Source organism: Varanus komodoensis, unplaced genomic scaffold (assembly GCF_004798865.1).
Source record: "Varanus komodoensis strain SLA01 unplaced genomic scaffold, ASM479886v1 scaffold1, whole genome shotgun sequence".
In the NCBI taxonomy this organism is placed as follows: Eukaryota; Metazoa; Chordata; class Lepidosauria; order Squamata; family Varanidae; genus Varanus; species Varanus komodoensis.
This window is the reverse complement of record NW_025335268.1, coordinates 129,095,489-129,119,095: the sequence shown is the minus strand read 5'-3', so window position 1 is coordinate 129,119,095 and position 23,607 is coordinate 129,095,489. Positions and strand designations below refer to the sequence as shown.

General features: G+C 41.0%; 1 protein-coding gene across 7 annotated transcripts in view; it reads right to left on the bottom strand.

Annotated features, from left to right (window-relative positions):
* NFASC (neurofascin) overlaps positions 1 to 23,607 on the bottom strand; it is a 206,407-nt gene that overhangs the window by 80,128 nt on the left and 102,672 nt on the right. For all 7 annotated transcript variants that reach the window (XM_044445788.1, XM_044445748.1, XM_044445768.1 and 4 more), the window contains 3 exons: positions 23,161 to 23,283; positions 21,768 to 21,938; positions 290 to 401 (listed from right to left, as the gene is read on the bottom strand). In XM_044445788.1, the coding sequence (XP_044301723.1) occupies positions 290 to 401; positions 21,768 to 21,938; positions 23,161 to 23,283 (406 nt within the window). The remainder of the gene's footprint in view (positions 1 to 289; positions 402 to 21,767; positions 21,939 to 23,160; positions 23,284 to 23,607) is intronic.

Here is a 23,607-nt window from a genome sequence, read left to right as displayed (position 1 = left end):
CTTGCATAGGATTGTACCCCACAGAAGTTGCACTATTGATTTTAATAAAGTAACATCATGTCCCACCAAAATTACATTGCTTTGAATCATGCTATTTCATATCCTCTAATGATCTTTTTATTATCTATCCTACAATCTGGAGGAACCAATAATAGCCTCTGATTTGACCCCCATTAAGATCTACAGGAAAAGCAAAATAACAACAACAATCTTTCAACATAGGAAGCAGACTAGGAGGACAGGGAAATATTTGGCACACATCGTCTCCCCATCCCTAAGTGGTACATACACTCCTGAAGCAATGCATTCCAGCAAGAGATCTTCCCCTCTCAGCACCATCTGACTGCTCGTGGTCCCAATGGGGTACATGAAGCTGGGATGCCTTTCTGTGATACCTCGAGCTGAAATCAGGACATAAGGTGAGGGAGGAAAATACACACATGTGAATCTTTCTTCTCTACAAAGCAATAAAGAGTACTGCTGCTGGAAATGAAAGCCAACCAACAGCAGGAGAGAAACAAGGCAAATCACAAGCCCCAGCAAATCAGTATCTTTGCATCACCCAAAATCTGATGTAGAAGTCTGAAAAGAGCTTGGGCAGATGCTGACTTGATGCAGGGCCTAAATGGAACAGTCAGACAAAGTGGCATCAAATGCAGAGAAGAAACAGTTCTGTTCGAGGCAAATCCTTCTTTCACATCAAGAACGGGTCAATGTGCCATTACTGAGAAAAGGTGCATTTTAACCAACATTTTCATACAATTGTTTTCTAGTTTACTGAATGTGCTAGAAGTCTGTCTGGGATGCTGGGGGGGGAGGGGGGAGCCTGACTAGCAATTGAGGATTTTGAAGGTAAACAGTGCAATATAATGCATGCTCACTTGCAAGTACGTAATTCCCGTTGTCTTCAGTAGGTTTTACTCCCTAGTTAGTGAATTTAAGATTGCATTCTGAAGTACCGCTATTTCCTTTTCCTAGTTTTCTATGTTTCTCCAGTCCTGAGTCCCTCAAAAGCAATTTACCTTATGTTAAAGGTAAACTGAGCTACCTTATGTTATTTCAATGACAATCAAATGACACCTGTATAAGAGACATACAACCTCTGCTCCAAAGATGATTTTTTTTTTTTTGGCTAATGCAAGGCACACAGATGTTGAATGGACTAGAAGGACATTACGTAACATCATAGTGCGAAATGCTATGCTCATTATGTGGTAGGAAATACTTAAGCTATGAAGGTGAATTCGGGATCCAGTTCGTCTGAGCATGCAAGAACCCCAGGTTCAGTAGCTTTATTTATCAACTAAGAGTATACACCAGGGCCTCAGTCATCGCAGTGCTATTGCAGGGTATGCAGAAGCAAGCATAGATTTTGAAACCAAGTCTAGATGGGGTGTGAATACATATTTGCTCAGAGGAGGCATTTGGATACACACACAGAGTTCTCTCCCAGAGGACTTCCCCTGTTGTCTTCAGTGACAGGAGCAGCTCCAGGCATGCTTGTCCATTGTGTGAATGCAACTGCAGCCAAGGCCACAGTCAGTGGTGAAGTTCTTCTACAGCGGAGGGCTCCATGTATAGACTGGAAAGCTCACATTGTCTGGGGATGAAGCAACTATCTGCAGTATTCATTTCCAAAAACATTCCCCATGCAAATATTTTAATTAGGCCAAATGGGCAGCAGCCATCTCTTTGGTACTCATTTTAGAGCTATGCAAGGATGAAGTAGCATGGAATATAAAAAAACAGCCATAAGATGACTGTTTTAATAGGTAAGACTCAAAATAGAAACTCGGTCCAGTTATTCTTATTCTAGATAAATCAGCCTGAAAGCTGATTTCAGCTTTATACAATATCCAAGGCTATTTCAGATTTATATCATTAACTGGACCTACAGTGATTTCCAGTAGGGATCCAAAGGCCTGGGCAACTCATTCCATGCACCTAAACAGGCCTTGGGCTTGAGCTTTCTGAAGGCTGCCCCTTGGCCAACTGCTTCAGAAAGGGAAGGGAATGGTAAAAGCTGTCTTTCAGATATGGCCCCTGGAACTTTCACTGGGCATTCTTAAGTCGTTATTTGGACGGTGCCCTTACTGCTTTATTTGCAGACAGCTAATCGAGTTGGCACAGCTTTTGTATGAAGGTGACGGGCATCCCCTGCCAATGCATGAGCCACTTGGTATGCCCAATGCCCTGCCATAGCTAGCATTAAATGCTTCTTAATAATGAATCAGCCCTTGATGTATCATTTTCAGGCGTATCTGTATAACTGTGAGGAAAGAGCAAGAAAAGGAGAAAGAAAGTTCTCAGAAATTTAACAGGTTTCCACAAATCACAGCGAAGTGTATCACCCATCATTTGTAATACAGCCCTGGATCTTTTAGCTGCTTAGAACATCTGCAATCTACTTTCAGAATCTTGCCTTTGATGTACAAATGAGAAATCAAACAATGAAAGCATTGTACAGATGAAACAGAAGTAGATGGGTAACTCATCATGAATTTGATGGGCAGAATCAAACAGTAGATTAAACCCATCAAATGAAAATTTAAAGCACAGAAACGACTTGGATAGGATTCAGAAAACCTAACACAGAGACAAAGCCATGCACTGCACCAGGTGGGTAGTAGTGTCACAGAAAGGATCAGAGCATTTGAGGAGGAATGAAGACTGTTGCATGATGACAGTACAATTCGCATGAATAAATGGTGTCACGAGATGTATTAAGAATGAAGCTATTATTCTATGCTGCTCATTGTGGGATCTCACATCTGTAAACTGGGCACATCCATACACAGTGACTTCCTGATCCCTGCCATCTGCACAAACAAAGGGGAACAAACGTTTAAGACGAGACAAGCAAAAAGATAAGCATAAGAAACATGGAAGGGTTAAAACAAAGCAACCAAAAAGAAAAGTACAAGAAATTTTCTGTAGGTGAACAGAAGGAATCTGTGAAGGAAATGGACTAATTATGTATATAAAATGTTTAGGTGAACAAGGTGAACAAATGAGGTGTAGGGGAAAGAAATCAAGGTGTCTTATTTGAAAAGGCTATGTTACCAACGGTGTTAACTGAAATAAATGTCTGACATTAACCAGGAGATAATCAAGATTAAAACAAAGGGTAGGAAATGATAGATTAGGATCATTGGAAAAAAACCTGCCTGAATTGCAGGTCCTCGATGTTTAACCAAATATTCTGACTATAATAATATAAAATACATAAAGAATCAGCGGTGTGCCCTATTTTGGGGTATAGATATGGAGTTTCTCTCATAGGCATATGTAGAAAAGGAAGACTGAATTAAGAAAAGGATAAACATTTGCAAAACTAAGTTCATTTTAGGAAAACTAACGGCCAATGCTTGAAGACTTGTTCAGAAGCCACAACAGTAATATCTGAGATGACAATCAATATGCAAAGGTGTAGTTAGTTAATTATGTGGTTAATAGATTACCACTAGAATTCAACTTTTGATACCATTTAGAGGAAACATTTTAAATGCATTTGCACACCAAAAGTCCCAGGTTCGTAGCCCTGCATCTCCAGGTGAAGATGAGAAGACTTCTGCTTGAAACAATGGAGAACTAATCCTATTCAGAGCAGACTACCTATTCCAGCTTTCCTGGCTATTGGCCATGCTAACTGGAGCTGATGGGAGTTGAAGTACAATTTGTCTGGAGGGCAACAGCTTAGGAAAGCTGGTATAGACCATACCAAACTAAAAGGGCTTGTGGAAGTCAGTGTTCCTGCTATCTCCAAGCACGGTGTGCAAGAGATGTTAACAGTTCATTGTGATGCTCTCGAAATCAAATAATTGCAATGGAACATTTTTGTATTGCACATCTGTAAATACATCCTTACTTCTGTTTGAAAAGGGGAAAGGCTTTTATAGAAAAATTGTTGGTTCAATGAATGACAGACAATTTGGTGAACTTGGCTGTTATTATCTCAAAAAGTTATGACTGGATTTTGTATAAATATGTTTTCTATTTTTGCAAATGGGAGAATCATCCATTGTAAGTCCCACTTTGAACAACCCGAAACCTGTATGATACCTAGCACAGTCTGATCCATTTAAGTTTGTGCTGTGCCAGCCTCCACCCTCTATTTCTGTGAAATTTTTCCTTTCCTATATTTTTCTATCTCTTCCTCGTGGAGCAGAGAGAAACATTTCATATAGTCACACGGCCAATCGAGACAGTGCTGGCAGCCAGTCAATAAAGAGCTCTATTATGATGTGCAGGTGAAGCCTTTAAAAGTTTAAACATTAAAATGAAGAGCTCTTGTCTGCCTTATACACTTGGAAAGTGCACAAAATCCCTGCACTCTACTCCTCAAGAGAAATTTATTCAAAATTCTTTACACTCTCAGCCTTCAGGTATGTGAGGAGATGTCTCAGAGCTGGGTAGAGACCTGTTCTCCCCTTCAGAGGAAGAGGTCTCAAAAGCTGGTCTATAATTTTGTGCCTATTTGGTTGGAGCAAATAACCAAATTGTCTGACTGTGACTTTTGGTATTTGAACAAGGAACTAGCTAAGGAATTAGCAAAGTGTAATGTATTCCCATGTTATATTAGCAACATATGGAGAAGGAAGAAAATTAGTAGTACATATGTTCCTAGCAGCTCTTTAAGGCTCCATACAAACTCACAAAAGCAATAAAAATGGCTCTATTTTAACACAACATGAAGACAAGCATTTGTTATTGACATGCTGAATGTATCTTGGTGTAGCTACCATTCCAGTTCAGGACTTGGAGCCATGGCTACGGAAAAGCACAGCTATTTATCTGAATGAATGAAAATGACAGAGAAACAAAGACTAGACAAACATTTTTTTCTCATTTAGCATGGATTCAGCTTACAATGTTTGTATGCACTGGACATCACTACACATCAACTCGTGACCCTGAGCTCCATTTTATAGCAATTGGAATGCATTACTGTCTTTTTCTTTTTAATATTGACAAATCAGTCAAATGCTGACAACACAGGAATGGACTCAAAGAATGGCAAGCAGAAAGAAAACAGTCATTACTGCCATTCTATAACTGAGAGCCAGAGAGCAGGGCCGTCTTAACGCATGGGCCTGATGGGCACTTGCCCGTGGGCCCCATACTAATCTGTGTATGTTGACCCTTGGAAAATTGGAAAACTTCCAAAATTAACAGTAGTTGTGGTTGTCGTAGGGACCCCAGTACACTGCTTTGCCTGGGACCCATAATGCTGTTAAGATGGCCCCGCCAGAGAGATGTAATAAGAAGGTTCTATAGCAGTTCTTATGCCTTTCCACAATGTAAGAGAATGTGCATGCAGAATACCATTCCTGGTTTTGGCATTTCCCTTTTCCTGTACAACAGTAGCACAAGGCATGAAATAACTCTTCTTTGCATGGAAGGCATCTTCCATACATAGAAGGACACTTTTGGATCCAAATTATTCTGCTTAGATCTAATAAAACGGCACCATTGTGACACCTTCTACACCATTCTGGATTCATGGGCACATTTCACAATCTGCAAAACTTCTGTGGGCATCACCACAAAATGGGAAATGTGGCAAGTAACCAGCCCAAAGGACAAGTAACCAGCCCAAATGACTGTACATAAGCCAAAGCTGGAGTCTGAGACTCAGTAGGATAAACATATCTTTGAACCTACAGTTTCCAACATTTTGCTTTCTCTTTCTCTTCTTTTGTGACAACTGAGCATGCTACAGAGGAAAGTGTACAGCTGCCCTCCAACTTCATCTTGGCACATGCCAAGAAGGCATCTAGCAGTACATTGGTGCCCTTGGGAGCCCACATTGCCCTGTGAACTGTCCTGCCGATTTTTTATTTGTCTTTTTTTAACCCATGCCATCTCCCCATGTAGGAGCAGTAACCAGTGTTGCCCATGTCCCAGTGTGACCCTTCACTAGCCAGATAGGAAACCAGCAGTGGTAAGTAATACAGCAGGTTAATGGAGCTTGCAGAAAGGAATGCCACTGACCTATCCTGATCCAAAAATAAAGAATCTTGATCATTTCTGGAGTTGCTTTAGGAAATACTAACTCAGGCTAGTAGTGCAGCTGCAGTGGAATACCGAATATCGCCCACTGTGGTGATTAACAAAGTACACCTTCAGCTCCCTAGGTATGAACTCACATTAACCACGAATTAAGAAAAGAGAGTTGGCATACAGCTTCAGCTATTGTGCAGCTAAAGATCCATCTTAAGATCCAAACACAAAATAGCAAACACTGAAGTCAAACACCTGTATAGGGTTGCTGCATATGTTAGAAAACTTATATTTCACTGCAAAAAATTGAGTGTGTCCAATTTCAACTCAGAAAAAGTCTCTGTCCCCATATCCCACCGCTTTAGAAGTTCTTTTGAACTGAGAAGCACAAGCTATTGATATTCTTCACTCTTTCGGCTTTCTGTTAGAACAATTTTGCCCATAGGAGTGTATAAAAACTATTGTATTGTACAGAACCATGGAATGTTGTGCTGTTTAATATCTCCCAAGTACACATGTGCAGATCCCATTAAGAAGATTTATGCCACATTCACAATTCTGCACCTCTTGCATGCTGAAACGAATGTGAGACTGGTGTCTAGCTAAGCTTCATCATTCACAGTGTTACAAGACTAGCTTTGGCAACAAGGACAGTTTCACAGAGGCCTTATAAAGACTATGCTTTGCATGCCTTCACTGCACATGGAGTAGGGATACTACGGCTGAGCGGCAGGGTGTGCATGTATCCTAGGGCAAGGGTGTTCACAGCAGTATCCATCAGCTACAAACAAGCCAGGGGCAAGATTCCCTAGCAGGGCTGTTTTTCATGAAGCCAGGCTCTGTGCAGGGTAAGAAATGTTCTGTACTATAGAAGTTATTCCTCCAGCTCATGGGGGGCACTGGGAATGGGGCAGGGGGAGTTTTTGTGTTAGCTCTGCTCCCTTGAGTGTTGATTCTGCACAGAAGTAAAATGCCTGAATAGGGCTACCTATGGACAGGGATCTTCTTTGCACCTGTGCAACAGGTTTGTTATGTTGCTGCTAAGTAGCCCACATTTATTTTATTTACAGAATTGGTATACCATATCTATGCAGATTTCAGAGTCACGAACAGCACAAAGCTAAAACAGATACAAGAATACAAACAATGTGTTGTCCAGACAGTCAGATCTTGGGGGATGGGACAGTGTCTTCTGGGGAATGTTGATTCCCTAAGATTTATGGCCTGCTGCTTCATAGACTGGCACACCCTTGAAGCCTCTATTGGGGGGCTTCAGCTCCCTCCATGGTGACTGAATAAATGTATGTTTGAGTTCTGACAAAGAGGTTAACTTTCTCACTGTCCTAATGGTTGTGGCCTTGAACACATGGTCATGGGGAGGCAATCCTGGATTAAATCCTTGGTGGACCTGCCCACAACCCAGGATGGGATGCAAATGTAATTGAACTCATTGAAAACAATGGTGAGAGCACATCCAAAAGAGTCACATCTGGCCTCAAAAGAGCAAATTTCGCTAAAGTGAGGGGACTGGTAAAAACCACAATAAGAGACACTCAGTATGTATATCACAGGTTAGGAAAAGTAGCACCAAGTTCAAGCATTCACTGGTATGGTTAACCAGCAGTGTTAGGGAAACTATTAGAGGGAAAGGGGGCTTCCTTCAGAAAGTGGAAGTCCTGCCCAAATAAGGAAAACAAAAGGGAGTGCAAGCTTGCACAATAGAGATGCGAGGGGACATAGACATCCAGACTAGTAGCCATTGATAGCCTTCTCCTCCATGAATTTGTTCCATCCCCTTTTATTCTTATTTGATTGTATTTCTATACTGCTCATACCTGAAGCTCTCTGGGTGGTTCACAACGTTTAAGTCATCCATCCAGTTTTCAACCAGCACAGCTTCCAAGATTAGGCAGGAGCAGGCACTTCGGGCTACATGGAAGCTATTTGAAGCTGTCTCCTGCGGCAGTGAATTCCATATGGCATGTGAAGAAATATTTCCTTTGTTTGGCCCTAACCCTAATGAGACAGTCCTGGATTCTAGTACTAAGGGAGAGGAGGAAAAAAGTCTCCTTTTCTACTTGTTCCATCCCATGCCTAGTTCTGTACACCATTATCATGTTTCCCCTTATGCTCCTTCTTTCTAAACCAAATAAACCCAGCCGTTGAAATCGTTCCTCATAAGGGAGCTGCTATAGCCTCCTTGATCATTTTAGTAGCCCTTCTGGGGATTCCTTCCAACTCAGTAATGTTCCTTTTCAGGTGCCATGCCCGAAAGTGTACATGATATTCAAAGTGCTGTTGCACCAAGGATTTGTATAAGGGCAGGGCAATGGCCATTTTTCATTTAACAAAGGGGTCTAACAAACTGGCTTCATTTTTCCAGGCACACTTTAGTCCTCCTTGCAACATGCCAGTATACACGGGGAATCACTATTCCAGCCAATCAGGTTCTTAGGAGACTCCAATAACACCCTCCATTGTGTCCCTCACCCTTTGTACCATTGCATTCATATATATTTGAGCTAATGAGTATGAACTTCCCTTCCTCAGATGAGCCAGACCTTAAGAGTCTTGATGAATCATTGAGGCAACAGGGTATGAAATGAACTCTGTGGCACCGTCTAATGAAAAAGCACCTCATGCCTAGTTTCTTCCTCTCTGGGGAGGTCATCCAATGAAGCAGATTGGCAAAAGATTCAGGACAGACAGGATAAAGCATTTCTTCATACAGCACATAATTAATATATGGAATTCACTGCCATGAGATGTGACGATGGTCGCTAGCTGGGATAGCTTTAAGAACGGTGGTGGAGAAATTCATGGAGGATCAGTCCATCAATGGCTACAAGTCATGAGGATACATACAATGTCCAGCTTCAGAGGTAGCATGCTTCTGAAAACCACTTTCTGGAACAACAACAGGAGACCACTATTGCCTTCATATTGGACTCTTTGGAAAAAAGGATGGTGGATGAAGTGAATCATTCTTCTGATCCAGCAAGTCTCTTATAATTTCACAGGAAATGTATTTGGAAGCAAACCAAGCTACAGGAATTAAATAAGAGCTGTCATAACAAAGGCACTTCTCTTATAGGTACAAATACATGCAGTATGTAGGTATACCCCTGTCCTCTTTTAATCTTCATATGGGGACCCTTGAGTTTGAATTTAATAGAAATCCTTACACCTAGTGAATCTAATTTTATTTATGACCTTCTTTTCAACATCTATCCTCTATGAGCATCCCAAGGGCATTGCCGATTCTAATTAAAGGAACATTTATTATGATATTGCCACTTACTTAAAACATGCTCTGCTCCTGGCACTTTGTGGGCAGCGGTAAGGGTTAAAAAACAAGTTCTAAACATAAATGCTGGATTTCAATTAAACTTGCTTCCAAGCTTCAGCTGTAAGTCCACTAATGAGTCCCCATGGCACTCTTTACTAAGATCTTTGCAGAACCATCTTAATCATGCTTGAAGTGTCGCATACATGGCTAAGAAATGGAAGGTTGTTTCTTACTTCCAATCATTATTGACATTCTGTAGTATGCTCTGGGTGCCCTGATTTATAAACCAAAGCTCCCATCCTGAGTCTCTTGATCTGTTCACTCAACATACAGAAAGTTAAACTGGAAGCTGTGGAAGGGGAGTTATCCCCTTTAACAACCTTAATGGAAGTAATGCTTTACATGTTGATTGTTTTTCATGGTTTATTCATGTACAATCTTTTTAAATACTGATTTTCAATCATAATGGCTTTCAGATAATACAATAATAAAACTGGCTATAAAGGCAGATTTCACACAATCACACAATATGATTTGGAAGATGATTTAAATCAAATCTAAACTATTTACAATTAGATTAAACTTTAACACAAGCAGCTGTAACGGATTAAGGAGCCAAGAAGAATGCTGATGAGAAAACCAGACTTAAAAATTATTCTATTGGATCAATGACATTGGAAGCAAAGGTGCTGGAAACCAAGCAAGGCCCAGCAGAATGACTAAACTAGGCACGAGACTCTTGGATAGCAAGTCCGTGAGTCAGGGACCTCTGACTTAGGAACTCCAGACACTCAGAGTCTGCATTCCCAAGGAACTCTTTAGTCCCCAAAGAAATGGAAAATAAACCAAACTAGACTAGACAAAAAACACACTTACAAAATGGTGGACCATTCAAGTGGGGGAGAAAGGGATTGTGTTATCCTGATATCTCTTAACCTTTCTTGTTTTAAAATAGTTAGATGAATCTTCCCACAGCAGAGCAGTGTACAACTTCCAAATATAGACATATTTTAATTAAGTTCACAAAATGTTGCTGTTTTTAACTACTTATGCACAAATAAGTATTTGTTTCGTTGGTTTTTATTGCACCATTGCCCTGCCTTTTTCACAAAATTTTACAAGAGTTCCAGATGTCTTCCATACATAACTCTACTGTTTTCCCATGGATTTCATCTTTTTTCTTACCAGAGAAAATTTATTAAGGAGATAAAAGAAGGAATAACTACCCTGTAATTGGTAGCCCACTGTCTTGAAGCATTCTAGTATTCAATAGGAGCTTTCTCCAAGTACAAAATAGTGTGTTGTGCATTCTAGGCAAATAAATAAATTTTGGAAAAGAAACCCAACCCAGAGATGTTGTATGTGGGTTGTTTGCACAGTAAAGTGCTGCACAATAAACAAATGCTAATTAATTTCTTATGGGTTTCATAAAGACAAAATGAAGAATGCACACAATCTGCTACATTGGTCTTACAGGCATCAGCAGGACTCTCTGTCCATACTCCTCACTTTCTATTTTCTGCTAACTTTCCCCCCTAAAACAAATCCCCCTGCAATTGTTTACATTATCACATCATTTGCACACTACTTCCACCATACAGCAGGAGAATGGCTGAACCCAAGGGGAATTCAGTGATTATATAGCTGCAACACAATTTATAATTCAGCCTTCCTTCAGTGCTTAATTCTCTAGAGGAAGTTTTTCCCACTTTGAAAAAGACAAAGAAATATTGATTCTTCTGAAGCATTCAAAGTAATATTCCCACACTGCCCACCCACCTCTTGCTTGGAAGAAAGATCGAGTACTTTTCTTTTTACAAATGCCAGTATAGCACAGATATTACAGATGTTTCACTGAAATGGCCAAAGGAAAATTATACCCCATCTTCTCTTTGTATTAGGCATCTTACTGTCTAGGAAGATTCAGCAAAGCATTGCTGGCTGGTTATTCTTACTCCCATGCTACTCCAACAGTGAGATTCAGACAACCAGCTCCGGTGATCCTAAATAATAACTTGGTCACTTATATGATATGTTGAAAACTTCAGAGTGGATGGGATTGTTTTTGTTACATGGATACCAGACAAAAACAATAAATCCACATAAAACTTCATGAATAAAGTGCAACATCACAAATATGAACTGCTTTGGGACATTAATTCAACCAATATGACTGGTAACATCAATCATGAAAAGGAGAATTACAGTAGGTTCTAAAGGCTAAACAAATCTGAATCCTTCAGAGGGTTTTACTCTCATTCTCTCTCTCGTGCGCGTGCACACACACAGAAAGTGTTTTAATATGTCTCTGAAACTGTCTTGCTACTTTCACTGACTGACCCACAAGTGATGTTAACACAATAGTAAGTCAGGTTAGGTACAGAGGAGTTAGAACGTGAAGTTCTCCAGACATCAGTGTTGACTCACCACTGTATATGTCAGTGTGATTTCGAAAGGACGTTTCATTATGGGGATGCTCTGTAATAAACAAAAGAGCGTGAGCGTACCTGAGGCAACAAAGCATGCACTGAGTAACAAAAAAAGGTAATGGAGGGGTGTGCACAAAAGGAAAATAAACCACACAGCAGAAATTTTAAAACAAGACAAAATACAAGCCAAATCCCCACAAAAAAACAGAGAGGCAATGCCATACATATAACATCCAAAACACCTCAACACAATTTGGAAATAAATCAGAGAACAAAGCAACAGAAGACAGCAATTAAAGAAATATATAATTATGTGCTTTTTTTCCCAAAAAGACAAATACCACAAACATATAAGATCAAGATCAAAATAGTTTCAGTTGCTTTCAGGACACTGGTGAGATGTTTGAATTGGACTTCTTAAATATCAGAACATTAACAGTGACTTTGTTAACAAGTTTCAATGGTTCTTTTGAGAAGAGCAATTATTTTTTCAGCAGAGTTTTTAGCATTAATTTAAAAAACAAACAAACCAATATTCCCGCTTCTTTATCCCAAGTGAAAAGAATGGATTAGATTCAGCCAAGTAACAGTTTTATCAACAAAGACAGAAGTTATAAAAGCAGAAGAAAAAACATATTTGAGATTTTAATCAGTTAAGCAAACATTATTATAAGGAACTGTATTTCTTTCAAAAAAAAGTTAATACTTGCCAAGTCATTTGCATTGTAAAAATGTAGGTAATCATGTTTGTCTAATAGAAATGGCCTCAGCATAACTGCAAAGAAGCACTTTCAAGTGCAAAGAAGCACTTGAAAGTTACTTGTCTGCATTTTTCTTTTTACAAGTCAGAGGGAATAATCCAATGCGCTCTATCCTTAGTGCACCTAAGTCTCCAAATATGCTCCTCACACCTTGCATTTCATCAAGACAGCTGTTTTCAGCCTTCTTCCAAGTTATTATTTATTCAGTATATTTATATCTCATGTTGCTTCTGCCATTCATGGATAGAATGGAAACCAAGTGGACTAGTGGAAGAGGAATAAAGTTAACCATCTGTCCTCTGCCACCTGTATGGAATAACTTGACACTTGCAGCAACTAGATGAGTTAATGAATACAATAATATACCAAACTGCAAACTGGACCTACTTAACAAAACTTGCATAAAATTTCCTGCATGCCATCTTAAGACTGTTATGCAGTACTCTGAACTAAAGTATCACAAACATCTCTCTCTCCCTCTCCCTCTCCTCTTTGTTTCACTGAACACCTATCTTGTACCTGAATTCAAAAGAACTTGGACTTTTAGTTGAACATCATGACATAACCAGTAACATACAACACAACAACCCGTCATAAGAAAATAGCTATGATGGGATATCATGTTCATCTGAACCCAGATCATTTCCGGCAGGATGATGTATTTTTTGGCAGCAGTCCTTGGTTTGTCTTAGGGGTTATTCAATGCATGTAGATTTGCCATCCCATCTGACCTTGCGGGCAGTTGCAACATAGGTTGTAGGGACAACTAGTGAGTCAGTCAGCATGAGTGGCACCCCCACCCCCATAGCTTTTTGTAATTTCACACCTGCTGTCTGTGATGGACCAGCCACCAATGCCAAAGGAGCATTTTGGAGTGACCCTTGCTGGTTCCCCACCCTTGAAAAAATTGGACCTAGAAAATTGCACAAATGTGTTCATAATTTTTAAAATTATTATTACTGTCAGTCTTTTGCAAGTGTGTTCTTCCAGTTGTCCATATACATGGCATCTTTTCTGGTCAATTTTCTTGTATTTCTTGCATTGAGAAGTGTCAATTCAACATTTAAAATCAAGTAGATTACATTGTTAAGTGGGAGCTATTGTGTCTCTCCCTTTACCTTTAGGTGCACTTAGGCTTGCCCCTCTCTCCACTTTTTTCAATTGAAAACTCAGCAACTGATCCATGGGATCAGTGTGCAAATTATAGTATACACAGCATATTCTTGTCAGTTTCCATATAGGTTATCTACTCCGCTTCATGGCTTCCTTATACCGTTGAAATATACAAGAAAATTGACCAGACAAGACTGGGCAGCCATTAAGAGCAGACTTGTAAAAGATCAACAAAACAACAACAACAACAAAAATAATCATAGGATGATTTTCTGGGGCTGATTCACCCTGATAGTGAATTTTTGAGGCTCTGAAAAATAATAAAACAACAGAGAAGAAAAAGAGGAAGTGATTGGTTTAGGGAGAAAAGGACAAGATGGATTCTTCTACAAAGGACTGGCTGGAGGACTGAAGAGGAAGGAAGGGAAGAACAAGCCATGGTGAGCCTGATCATTTATTGGCTATTACTGGTTGTTTGGTAAAAACCTCGCACTGTGTGGCTTATAGGCAGGGTGATTTTCATTGAGTTTAGACAACTTCATAAGACACAATCAAGGGTTGAATATGGGTTGAGTGGGGGTTGCCACTGAACCATGGGTTGTTCTTGAAACATGGATTATCATGGTATCTGAACCAAGATAACAAACCATGATGAACAATCCAACAGCAAACCTTGAGTTCTCTTCATGGGTTGTTTATGGTTAGTAAGTCACAGCTTAGTAATGCAGCTGGATTCAGTCAACACAATAATCCACATTTCAGTGACAACCCATGGAAGAACAACAATTCCCTCAATGCATACTCAGCTCTCGAGCACATATTATCATGTTGTCCAAACCTAGTCAGAGCAGGATGTGTGAATGTGGCCACTGTTTCTGAAAACTCACAATTTTCCCTGAACAGGCATCTACATAGCCCTATGCCCAAAAACATTCCACAGTCCAGCCTTGGATCTCCAGCAAATGTATATGTATATTCCCAGAATGTTGACAGACTTGAACATTTTCTATTTACCATGTAAGCTTGTCAATCTGATAATTAGTACCATGTCAACAAATGTACACTACATTTGTGACCATTCTCATTTAATTTGCTAGAAAATAAATTGCTTTTGAAAATGAAATCAAAGGAGAAGCATATTTTGCAGAAACTCCCATGTGTTCAGTTAAAGGGTTTATAGCTCATTTAACGTATGAGGTGGCCAAGGAGTATACACAAATATCTGTCTTTTCTTGTACAATCATCGCTTTGCTAATCTGTAGCCTTCCCAGCTTTCCATAGCTTGATTAACGTCCAAGGGAAGACATCATAAGGAAATTCCTCCTGTAGGAGGTTTTAAAATCAGATTTTCTAATTGGGCGGTATAGACAGCATGGAAGGCTGCAAAGCAATGGAGTGATACATAATAGGTGAAGCCTCCCCAAGTCCCCCCTCCCATATTTACATAGCACATTAGCTCCATGCCTGGAGGGGACACCTGCTGTGGGACTTCCAGGGAAATAGTTATATTATGAGCAGGTGCATGAAGGGACTGGGCCTACCACTCCTATAATAGTGGGCTCCTTCAAAGTGGAAGAAGATGCAGGCTGGGAATATGCAGCTGAAATGCCAAGGCTATTGGACCCAGAAATAAACCAGGCAGTCCTGACATCCAGACAGTTTTGAGTTTGAGGGGGAAGTTCTGGGGAACAAACTGAGATGGGTGGGAGCAGGCTTAACACAATTAGTCCCATTATACAGCATCAGGTTAGGAGGGAAGACCAACTGAGACATGGCAGATGTTCCAGGAAATTGGCCCATAAGAAAAATGATCCACCATGAAAATAGAAGCGGCACTTTTTGATTTGGAAGAGAGAAGAGATATTCAGGTTGAAATCAACTTCGTGCTATTAAGCTGCATTTCCCTAATGGCCAATATATAGGCTTTGGTTTTTTTCTTTTGCTATTGATTTCTGCAATACTCTTCTTTTGTAGAGCAGAGCCACCCTAGCTTTGGTTGGAAAGCTTTTTGTTCAGATCTGCTTGGCAGGAGGAGCAGACCAGCTCTCAAAACTGTATTAGAAACATGGTGTAACCACAACCACACGGTGTAACTCAGACAAGTGGAAGCTCCTGGGGAAGATGCCGAACCCCAGAGAATTACTACAGCTGCCTTCATAGCCCCTGAAAGGTAGTGAGGGACCCAGCTACCAACCACTCTGACACTTTTGCCTCATCTTCAAGGTAAACTTCTGCTAAAGTTAATTGGGATTCTTGGTTCTTCTTTTCTTTCCCCTCCTTTTTCCCCCTTTTTCACAGTGTCTGACACTTGCCGGCAGTTAGGAAAACATCTATAAAATTCATAGTTTTTCTTATTTTGGCTTTTGGCTTTCAGCTTAGAATAGAGAGCATGCAAGTGTTTAAGCACGCTAATGCCACTGGGGTGACATCTGCCATATGAGGAAACTTTGCAACTGAAGGGACATGTGTGAGCTTTGCTTTTGCCTCTTGACTGATAACTTGCATCCACGTTTCATCACTGTATTCAGTAAACTATGTTGTCTCTCACATAGGTGGCTTTATTTCTTCCTGATGATCCTCAATTTCAAAGTGACATGCCTTCGCTGGACCAGCCGTGGAATACTAGGCTACATATCAGGTGTTGTCCTATCTACCCAGAGAAGGCAAAATCTCTCACCCTCAATCTATTGGGAAGTAAAGCCAATTGGTTTCAAGCTGTGCGTTGTGTTTCCCCTTCAGACGAGATGATTAATCACCAAAATCAAGGAATGACTTACATAGACGTAGTAAATCTACACTATAAAAGGTTGGGAAACTACACTGTTTTAAGAAACAGATCACCAAACAACTTGTATACACAGAAAGGCAGTTTAGTCCTTTTGAACATGCAACCATAAAATCTATTTAATGAACAGGAAGGGAGTAATCCTCTAACAAAAGTACCTCCAGGGAGGAAATTTGCATGTTATAATAAAACAAAAGACTTCAAGTGAATACTTTAAAGTAAGAGCAAAATGACTGGACTATGACATACAGAAATCATAATGAGACTTGCCAAGAGTTGCTGTTAACCTGGAGGTCTCTAAGTGAAAAGGAAGGATAACCATAGCATAAAAATTAAGTGTTACCCATTTGTACAAGTATTTTATTGGTTAAATACTCTCAGATGTTTAGTTTCAACAGATTTCCATTAGATACAGTAGCCTCAGGAGGTATATGAAAGCTTGCCTTCAGTGACATTAAACGAACAAACAAAAAATCACCTGTAAACATAAAGGAAACCCTTGGGCAATTATGTGAATTCATCCAGCATTTTATGTGGTACACTTATTATAATCCTTTTATACTACTTAAGATATTAAAATCCTTAAGTGGATTACAATCAATACATGATAATAATACAGAAACACAAAATTAGAAACATTAAAATGTTAAAAACACTGTAACACCATAAACAGCAAAAAGGGAAGTATAAGAGTTCCTCACTGGTCAGGGAAGGCCTCTGTGAACCTCTGCGGCATCCAGAGGTGTTGAAACTAGACACGGTTTCTGTCTCGGTCTTCATCTGGGAGAGTATTGGGGGTACCATCACTGAGAAGACTCTCTTCTGTGCAATCATCAAACAGTGAAGATTTTGGCATTTTTTCCAAAATGCCCAATAGACATCAGATCCTCCAGTCAGGATGAATATAAAGGATGATCAAAATGGACTGCCAAACCCCCTCTCTGCCTCCACACAAAGCAAGTATATGCCATTCTAAGCAGACACTTGAATTACCACTTTACTATATATTTAAGAACACGCTGTACTAAACTCCTCCTGCTCCCCCGGTCTTCTTGGTCACTCTTAGATGAAGAATCAAACATTCAAAGGAAGATCATCTGTCTGGCTAGTGTAACAGCTGCTGAGAAAGGAAGGAAGGAGGTCCAGAGAGAAAAGTTGCATGCATGCAACAGAGACTGTCACAGAATAGGTAACAGGGTTGCCTGTGAGGAAAGCTCCCAGTACTTATAGTGACTCTGAGCAAGCATTGTGAGCCTTTGCCCATTTAGAGAAACTTCCAGGAAGCATATCTCAGTGGTGGATCTAGCTGAAAGGTAAAGGAGTGGAGCAAACTAAAAGTGCTAGCATATTGTAGCTTAAAGCTATTACTGTCACTAACTTTATCTATCAATTACATTTCTATATCACCTAATACTCTGGATGATTTACAACTAAGCCTCAGGAAAGACATGTCTGCCTTTTCAAAATGGGAGGTGGGGCAAATGCACAAAAACCAGGGTACCACCCAGTAAGTGGTGGTCAGAATAAAAGAGGGTGGTTCCAGGCAAAGGGGGCCATCCGGGGATCCCTGTGGGGTGGGATTGAGACCCCAGGCTTGAGGTTGAAATTATAATAATGAGTATAGAGAGAAACTATAGCTCAGTGGCAGAGCACATATTTTCCATGTGCAAGTTCCTGCATTCAGTCATTGGCAACTTCCTCTAAAAGGGTCAGGGAAGAGGTGATGGAAAATAATTCTTTCTGTCTGAAACCTTGGAGAACTGGTGGCATTAGGAAACATTACTTGTCTTGCTGGAGAACAGCTCAACTTGAACAAGGCTACTTCCTACATTCCTATTTACTAGGCAGGATCCCACCTCTGTGACTTGAACCATTTTCCCACTGCCCACATTCTGTATTAATTTTTCTCCTCACTATGTCACTGCCATTTCTCCCCAGTATGTAGTTTCCATACTTGGAGTGCCCCAGAAGTGGAGATGTTCCAGCAGCGGTTGCTCAACATCTCAGGCAAAGTCAACACCCAAGAAAATGCATCAGTTGCCTTATTGTTCAGCTGGCCCTGAAGGACAAGATCATGAAAGTTCCAGAGTCTGGATACTGGGAGGATGGAAGCTGCAGTCCAACACATATAGAGGACAGCATCTGCGGAAAGCCTTGTCGTCTATTTTCTTAAGACCAAAGAACCACCTGCAGATCTGGGCTCTGATGGCCAACATAGCAACTTTTTTCAACTAAAGATGGAATCCTAGCGATTGCGCCCTTCATGTTTGGAAATCCTCAGACTCAGAGTCTTCAAATCATCCATTGCAGGGTGGGAGGAGGAGTAGGGGTGATCTTTGCCTCCCTGCCCTTCTGCCGTGCAATTTTCCTAGACGGTCCTTTTTGTGATGACCTTTCAGAACAGGAGAGAAGGAGGTTGGAAGACAGTCAGGCTGCCCATATCCTGGCATCTCTGCTCTTTCCACCCCCAACCACCCACAGAAATGCTCCCCTTTCTCCTTCTCCAGGGTCAACTTTCTAATCTTGGAAAGCAGCCAGAGCTGTTCTTAATGTGCTGGTTGCAAGGGGAGCACTGTCTCTGTCCTCAGAAGGTGGATTTTGAAGTATCCCATGACTCCTTGGACACTGTCTAGGGCCCTAGGATTGCTCCCTCCATGCCTGTGGCAATTAAGTACATGCCTTATTCATACCATGCTGGTGCACAAAGCTTTCTATGACTTTGCGAAGGCTATTTTCTGAATGGTCTTGCAAATAAGCTGAAATGAGGATTGGCAATGGACTGATTAATACCAACTGGATGGAGCTATTCAAAGGAATGCTGCCCATGATGCACATGTTCTACTTTGTAACTCCTTTGATAGCCCACCAGTCACAGAAAGAGACAAACCAGGCTATACTAACTGTATAGCATGTAGTGGAAGGTTAACTTTTTAATGATTCTAGTAGAACTGTGTATGGCCCTTATTCAGATGAGGACCTCTGTGTGATGGGGGAAGATTAATATTTTCCTGTATCTTTCTGAAAGCTCCCATCCCTGGGGTATTATAGCAAAAAGAAAAAATATATCCGCTGGCATCAATCAAGCCCTTAAAAAAAAAAAAAAAACGTTGGGGGGGGGCATTCCAGAAAAAGTGGCAGTGGTGAAAAACTATTTTCCCTTCCATGTCCCAGCGCAAAGTAGGGCCACACACACTTATCCCAGAGTAAATAAAAAGCTAACCCTCAGCTGTACACCATGTAATGTGTACTTCACAAAGCCTTCATCAAGGAACACACATCCCTCCTTCCTTGAATTTCTCACACAGATGAGTAGATTTATTCCTTTGACTAGTTTAGTATGTTGTGGCAGCTACTCAAAAATTATTTGCAATCTGTTGGGTTTAGAGCTGTGTGGCCTCCTTCAGACTGAAGTTTACCTTAATCTCTTCCTCTTATGTTCTTAAGATTGTAACACTTAATTGGCAAGTCTGGATTATGACCCTGAGGTCCGCTAGAAAGTAAATTCCTAATTAAAATCAATCAGTAGCAAGTCAGCCAGTGCCTTCAATTCTAAGATTAGTAGCTTGCCATTCCACACCCGCCCCCCGCTACCCCTTTCATATATATCTGTCTCATAGGAAACACATCAAATGTTCAAGCCCAGTCCAGGAGGACTGCTCAAATATACGAGATGGGAAACAGAGGGCTAAAACAAACAAACACACAAAAACAAACACACAAACCATCACCCAGTTTGTATCTTGCATATCTCCAGCCCCCACTTTCTTCTTGGGGGAAAGCTCTGATTAGAGTAGCAAGAGTGAATTCTAATCATGCTCCATCCCTAGAGAAGATGCTCTTTGTTGGGTTGAAGTTGAGGTCATCTGCAAGTAGGCGTAAAATGCCAGTGCAGTTGCTGCTGCTTTGCAGGATAATTGTTCCATGAAGACAATTGGGAGATGCTCACTGTTGATCAATAATTTAGCTCTCTTCTACATGCCTTTTGGGTTAACTGAGGGCACGGCACACACACTGCTGGTTGCTCCCATGCTTGTAAGGACTTTCTCCCTTCTCACCCAATATGACAAACAATATACATATGATTACTTATACATACAATAAGTAATTCAGATAGTATTTAAGTTGGAAAGAAGCATGAACTTAAGCATGTGTACCCCCAAACATAAGCAAATAGTAATTAGAACTGGGGAAAGAAGGAAAGACAATCAGTAGGAATCATTCCTATTTTAAATGGGAGAACCTGCTCCTGTATTTGCCCCTCTAACTCTAAGGCAATGAATGTTCAAATTCAGGGAGAGGTCATTCAGGTACAAGAAATAAGAAAGTGAACAGAGAGGTCACTCCCTCTGTGCAGAGGTGGAAGCACAATCTATAGTCTTAAACAGGGAACAGACCTATAAAGGATGCCCTGTAGGACAGTACAGGTGTGCCCAGTCTCCTTCACCTCCAGTGGCATCAGTGGGCAGACCAGAAATGTCCCAAGTGCTGCTCAGAGAACAGAAAAGTGCCCCAGGACATTGATAACGCGACAGGAGAAACCATCATGACAGCCACAGAGTCAAGGTAAATACAAGGGTTTGTACACTGTCAAATGCACAGTATAAAATGCTAAACGTGTAGGGAGGGGCAAAATGATGCAAATATCAGAAATGAGACTCTACTGCTTTCGCCATAACATACAAGAGATGTTTAAAGCCAAACATGACATCAGAAACAAAAGTCTGATAAGAGGCTATGTAAGTTTTCTAGAATGACATGACACTACCCTAAAAACACTTCATGAACACCAGAGGCCAAGCAACCTTTTGAAATCACTGTGAAACACAGTCCTAAATGTCATACCAGAAAGGAAGTTATAGAATGCAAACTGCAACAGACCACAAAAGTGCCCTCACACACACACCCACACACACCCCTTATATCCCATTCTTTTATCACAGATATCCAGGCAGCTATCCTTTGAGGAATATTAGTACAGCATATAGAAACAATACCAGTGCAGATTTCTTTTTCAAAACATGAGCACATACATCAAAAATGGCCAGAGTCGATATCAGCAACCTATTCTGCATTTATATCAGCCGGTCACTGATGTCTCTTTCCTTCTCTGATAATTAAAGGCAATCTCTACCCAATATGTAAAGTTGTCTTTAAGCTGCTTTTTGAACCTGATTGGATCTCCTTGGAGGCAGGACAGAACACCAATACATTGTCATCCCATTGCAAATATATTGTGAGAAAACTGAGGGAATGTCACAAAAATAGTAACAACAATAATACTGCCATATTTGTACAGAGATGGTTCCTCTGAGCATTGCCAGTATAATAGATACAGAAGGTAACTTGCCCATGCGGTTCCAGCCATGCTGGTTGTAGTAAATACTTACTGGTCAGGACCTTGAGGTTGTAAGGGTTTTTCTGCTGGATGGTGTGAGTAAATGCAAAGCGAGCATTGCAGCTGTAGTCAGTCAGGGCATCCTCCTGCATGACATTGGAGAAATATAAGTCACCATTCTGCCCTTGGGAGACACGCTGGTCTTGGTGGATTGGCTCCATGGCTGTAAGAAAGAACAATAATTCTTGTTGGAACTCACAGCTCCGCACCTCTGCATTAGACCTAACAGCAACAGTCTATGAGCCCAAACTACCTGGAAAAGGTATGCATTGATTAATTCTAGTTAGCACTGGCATTCAGCTCAGGAGATACCTGATCATACAAGGTGCAGAAACTTCAGTTCATGGGCCTAATCTGTCCCACAGAATGGCTGAATCTGGCCTGTGTAGCTTCTTGCGGTTCCTCCAAGGGGTGGAACTTAGCCTTCAAGCCAAGTTTCTTGGAAGAATCTCCTTGGAGGGCACCTTCCCACTGCTATATCCAATCAGAAATCAGACATAACAGAAGGGATTCTCATCGTGGCGGTGGGGATGTGGTGCAGCCTGGGCCGGGGTGACTTTCTCTGTGCCTCCTTCCAGCATGGAGAACAGAAGGAGTGGCATGACTAGGTGGGGTCATGCACCATGGTGGTCCTGGTGAGAGGTTTTGCAACCCTGTGATAGGCCCACATTAGTTACCTCAGTTGTTGTATTGGTGAAAAGAAACAGGAAGAACTCATTTTATCTAGACTGTTAGTTAACAGGGGATATGCTATCCTTCAGTACAAATGTTTTCAGGGCACTTCACAGCATGAGAATGAAAATAATAAAACCATATCACAATGCATGTGTACACTGAGACATGAGAACATCCACCTGGCTTTTTGTGTAGACACTTCACATGTTTGTACATGTCAACACTTCACACAATCAGTTTATCCCATGCGCATCTAGTCCACATGGAAAATAAAATATTTGGGAAGGTAAATCTCAATAGATTGTGGTAATCAGCTCTTGTCCAGAGTTTTGGCCATGGTCACCCAAAGGCAGAGGAACTCAGATGATTGTGTTGGATGGCATTTTTAAAGGTGTGTCAAGGAAGGATTGTGCAGTGTGAGAAGTATGTCTCAGAACTTCTCCAACTCTTTGGAATAATATGGCAACTGCGCTGGCTGTAGCTCCATTTCTGTTTATCTGAATCACAAGAGTTCTTCCTTGCATCAGTATTTGGAACGTGAAAATGTGGAAAGGCAGGAAGATTACTCTTTTGAAGTTAAGCCTAGAGCTATGCCATCAGTAGCCAATACAGATTAGGGTAATCTATTAGATCAGTCTAAATCAGATACTGCTAGGAAGCCCTCCTCCTCTTCAAGTACGGTTCTAGCTGACTAACCAGAGTGCACTTACAGCTGCTCATCCAGAATATAGCAGGAGGTGGCAGTCCAGGAGGTGGATTGCATGCCAAGATAAGATGAGCACCTTCATGAACCTCTTGAATGTCCAAGTTTTCCTTGGGCCACAAAGGAGACTCTGCAATAAAAAATGTTGAAAGTACAGTTACATTTGCATGTAGAGGCATAACATGCCAACAACATCCATCTTGCTTCATGCATACCCTTTGCTCTATGCTGTTCCTATTCCTGCAAACCTTCAGCCAGACCAATTTGCTTTAACATTCCCACACCTTCTGCTAACCCTCTGCAGCCCTTCCCTGGGCCTCTGGTAGCCTTGCTTTGAAATGGCTGTCCAGTCAGCTACCTCAACCACTGCAAAGTGCCTTGCCAGCGAGCAAAGCATGGCAGCAGCAAACAAATTACCCAGAAGACTGCAGCTCAATAACCCCTTTTCAATTCC